At 48.4% G+C, this 5060-nt stretch overlaps 1 protein-coding gene across 1 annotated transcript in view; it reads right to left on the reverse strand.

The window, feature by feature from the left end:
- Positions 1 to 5060, reverse strand: part of MARK4 (MAP/microtubule affinity-regulating kinase 4) — a 36340-nt gene that overhangs the window by 5619 nt on the left and 25661 nt on the right. Inside the window, exons 14-15 of the mRNA XM_008591478.1 lie at positions 4088 to 4123; positions 2378 to 2527 (exon numbers count right to left, since the gene is read on the reverse strand). Coding sequence (XP_008589700.1) covers positions 2378 to 2527; positions 4088 to 4123 — 186 coding nt within the window. The remainder of the gene's footprint in view (positions 1 to 2377; positions 2528 to 4087; positions 4124 to 5060) is intronic.

The following is a 5060-nucleotide window of genomic DNA, read 5'->3' on the forward strand; positions in this document are numbered from 1 at the left end:
CTATATACAGAAGGAACAGCAGAGACACGCACACGCACACGCACACACACACACACATACACTCAGAGATACACACCTATATACAGAAGGAACAGCAGAGACACGCACACACACACAGTCACACACACACACACACACACTCACACACATACACATACACTCAGATACACACCTATATACAGAAGGGACAGCAGAGGCACACGCACACACACACACACACATACACTCAGAGATACACACCTATATACAGAAGGGACAGCAGAGACACGCACACTCACACACACACTCACACTCAGAGATACACACCTATATACAGAAGGGACAGCAGAGACACACACACTCTCTCACACACACACACACACACACTCACACATACACACACACACAGAGATACACACCTATATACAGAAAGGACAGCAGAGACACACACACTTTCTCACACACACACACTCAGAGATACACACCTATATATAGAAGGGATAGCAGAGACACACACACTTTCTCACACACACACACTCAGAGATACACACCTATATATAGAAGGGATAGCAGAGACACACACACTTTCTCACACACACACACTCAGAGATACACACCTATATATAGAAGGGATAGCAGAGACACACACACTTTCTCACACACACACACTCAGAGATACACACCTATATATAGAAGGGATAGCAGAGACACACACACTTTCTCACACACACACACTCAGAGATACACACCTATATACAGAAGGGACAGCAGACACACACACACTCACACACACACATACACACACACACATACACACACACTCAGAGATACACACCTATATACAGAAGGAACAGCAGAGACACGCACACGCACACACACGCACACACATACACACACACATATACACTCAGAGATACACACCTATATACAGAAGGGACAGCAGAGACACGCACACGCACACACACGCACACACATACACACACACATATACACTCAGAGATACACACCTATATACAGAAGGAACAGCAGAGACACGCACACACACACACATACACACACACACTCAGAGATACACACCTATATACAGAAGGGACAGCAGAGGCACACACACACATGCACACACACACACACTCACACATACACACTCACACACATACACATACACTCAGAGATACACACCTATATACAGAAGGGACAGCCGAGACACACACACTCTCACACACACACACATACACACACACACTCAGAGATACACACCTATATACAGAAGGGACAGCAGAGACACACACACTCTCACACACACACATACACACACACAGAGATACACACCTATATACAGAAGGGACAGCAGAGGCACACACACACACATGCACACACACACACACACTCACACATACACACACACACATACACATACACTCAGAGATACACACCTATATACAGAAGGGACAGCAGAGACACGCACACTCACACACACACACTCACACACACACACTCAGGCTTTGCTCAAATGACACCTCCTTTGTGAGGCCTGCCCCCTTTAAAGCTGCACCCCTCCATACCCCAGACCCTCTTCCCTGCTCTATTTTTCTTCTTAGTACTTGTCACACTACCTGACGGTCTATATGTTTTACTTATTTGTTTACTGTTTTGGTCCCCTCGTAGAATGTTGGCTCTGCCAGAGCAGGGACTTTATACATTTTATTCACGCTCTACTCCAGGACCTAGGATGGTGCCAGGCACACAGGAGGTGCTTAATAAATAATAACAGCAAACAAATTATTTATAAGTAATACATTCATAAAGCATGTTGCAAGGCAAAGCTCCAAGCTCAGTCCACGTATCACCTCATTTAGTCCTCACAACAACCCTAGGAAGAAGGTACTGTTATTACTACCCCCACTTTACAGAAGCGAGGCCCAGAGAGGTTGAGTAACTTGCTCAAGGTCACCAGCATAGCTGGGATCTGGACTTTGAGGGTCTGCTTCCAGAGGCCATGCTTCTGGCTACTCTACTGTTCAACAAATGAGTGAATGAACAACCAGACCCCACATACAGACCCCGTATGCTGCTCACATCCACAGAGCCCCCTCCCCGATGCCCGCACACACAGGTCAGTCATGCAGACAGGGAGGCAGAGCCAGCGAGAGCGGAGCATGGACAGGACTTACTGATCTTGGATCCCTGGGGCAGAGACGCACCCGAAACACAGCGGTTAGAGTTCTGCCGTTTAGAGGGATCGAGGGTAACCCTGCAGTGTGAGGAGGTGCAGGGGAGGAGGAGAAGGAAGAGGAGGAGGAAGAGGAAACGTCGGGGTGCAGAGGCAGAGCAGAATAGAAGGTTAGGCCCCATCGACCCTCCACCCTGCCCCCACCCCCTGCCATCCTGTGGAGCTCACCTTCGGGTCAGTTTGGAGGTCAGCTTGGTGAAGAGGTTGGTGGTGGGGCGGGGTCGCCCAGCAGGCAGGGGGGTGGCCTCATGGGCCAGCGTGGGAGAGGCAGGGGGCCCATTCTGCACACCCCCNACACACACACTCAGAGATACACACCTATATACAGAAGGGACAGCAGAGGCACACACACACACATGCACACACACACACACACTCACACATACACACTCACACACATACACATACACTCAGAGATACACACCTATATACAGAAGGGACAGCAGAGGCACACACACACACATGCACACACACACACACACTCACACATACACACTCACACACATACACATACACTCAGAGATACACACCTATATACAGAAGGGACAGCAGAGGCACACACACACACATGCACACACACACACACACTCACACATACACACTCACACACATACACATACACTCAGAGATACACACCTATATACAGAAGGGACAGCAGAGGCACACACACACACATGCACACACACACACACACTCACACATACACACTCACACACATACACATACACTCAGAGATACACACCTATATACAGAAGGGACAGCAGAGGCACACACACACACATGCACACACACACACACACTCACACATACACACTCACACACATACACATACACTCAGAGATACACACCTATATACAGAAGGGACAGCAGAGGCACACACACACACATGCACACACACACACACACTCACACATACACACTCACACACATACACATACACTCAGAGATACACACCTATATACAGAAGGGACAGCAGAGGCACACACACACACATGCACACACACACACACACTCACACATACACACTCACACACATACACATACACTCAGAGATACACACCTATATACAGAAGGGACAGCAGAGGCACACACACACACATGCACACACACACACACACTCACACATACACACTCACACACATACACATACACTCAGAGATACACACCTATATACAGAAGGGACAGCAGAGGCACACACACACACATGCACACACACACACACACTCACACATACACACTCACACACATACACATACACTCAGAGATACACACCTATATACAGAAGGGACAGCAGAGGCACACACACACACATGCACACACACACACACACTCACACATACACACTCACACACATACACATACACTCAGAGATACACACCTATATACAGAAGGGACAGCAGAGGCACACACACACACATGCACACACACACACACACTCACACATACACACTCACACACATACACATACACTCAGAGATACACACCTATATACAGAAGGGACAGCAGAGGCACACACACACACATGCACACACACACACACACTCACACATACACACTCACACACATACACATACACTCAGAGATACACACCTATATACAGAAGGGACAGCAGAGGCACACACACACACATGCACACACACACACACACTCACACATACACACTCACACACATACACATACACTCAGAGATACACACCTATATACAGAAGGGACAGCAGAGGCACACACACACACATGCACACACACACACACACTCACACATACACACTCACACACATACACATACACTCAGAGATACACACCTATATACAGAAGGGACAGCAGAGGCACACACACACACATGCACACACACACACACACTCACACATACACACTCACACACATACACATACACTTACCCGTGGGGTGCCCAAGCTGTGGAAAGAGAGGAACAAGTCAGAGTGGGGCCCTGAGGCAGGCTGAGGCCCCAGTCCCTGACTCTTCACTGTCCTGCCCTGAGACCAGAAACCCTAACCAGCGTGGAACTCAGAGACAAGGCTACCATGTACAATTATGCAGGCAGTGTGCTATACAACCCTAACATTATTTTACTGATGCTCTCTGCTCCTAAATTACCCCTCCTTCAGACTGTCCCCTCTTCAAACTCTACCCCCTCCACACTGTCCCCTAAATCTCAACTCTCCTCACTCCAAACTCAGCAATTAAATAGATTTACATAAATTTTTGGATAACTCTGTTGCTATCTGCCATCTGAACCCCAGGAACCAAATCAATTTGGCAAACACTGCTATTTGAACTCTCATCATGCAAACTTGGGCAATGAATAGATGTGAATGTCAAGGACACCGGTATTCATTATGACAATTTTCAACAGATGAAAATAAAGAGGAAGCGCCCCTCCTTCTAACTCTCTCAAGATGCTACATGGGTAGTGGGGGTTCCACTGTCCTAGGACCCTCCTCCAGCCCTTCTGATCCTCCCAGTCCTGATAAAAGGGGCCAGAACTCCAATTTCCATCCTCTCAGGGACCCCAGGACCAGACTGGATCTCAGAGAAGAAACCCTGACTGGGCAGAGGCTGCTCCCTCTCCTTAAGAATCCATCCTCTCTATTTTACTTAGTAACCAAACCCCTGTGAGTATGAGAACTGCACATGGCCACCCAGCCAGAGACTACATTTCCCAGCCTCTCTTGCAGCTAGGGGTGGGTCAGGTGACTATGCTCTCACCAATGGGATATAAGCAGAAGTGCTCTGTACTATTTCTGGGTCATGCCTTTAAAAAGAGTGCTGCTTGGGCCAGCCCGGTGGCGCACTGCTACAGTGCGCCGCTTGGGAGCGCGGCGGCGCTCCC

Source organism: Galeopterus variegatus, unplaced genomic scaffold, assembly GCF_000696425.1.
Source record: "Galeopterus variegatus unplaced genomic scaffold, G_variegatus-3.0.2 Scaffold6956, whole genome shotgun sequence".
NCBI classification, from domain to species: Eukaryota; Metazoa; Chordata; class Mammalia; order Dermoptera; family Cynocephalidae; genus Galeopterus; species Galeopterus variegatus.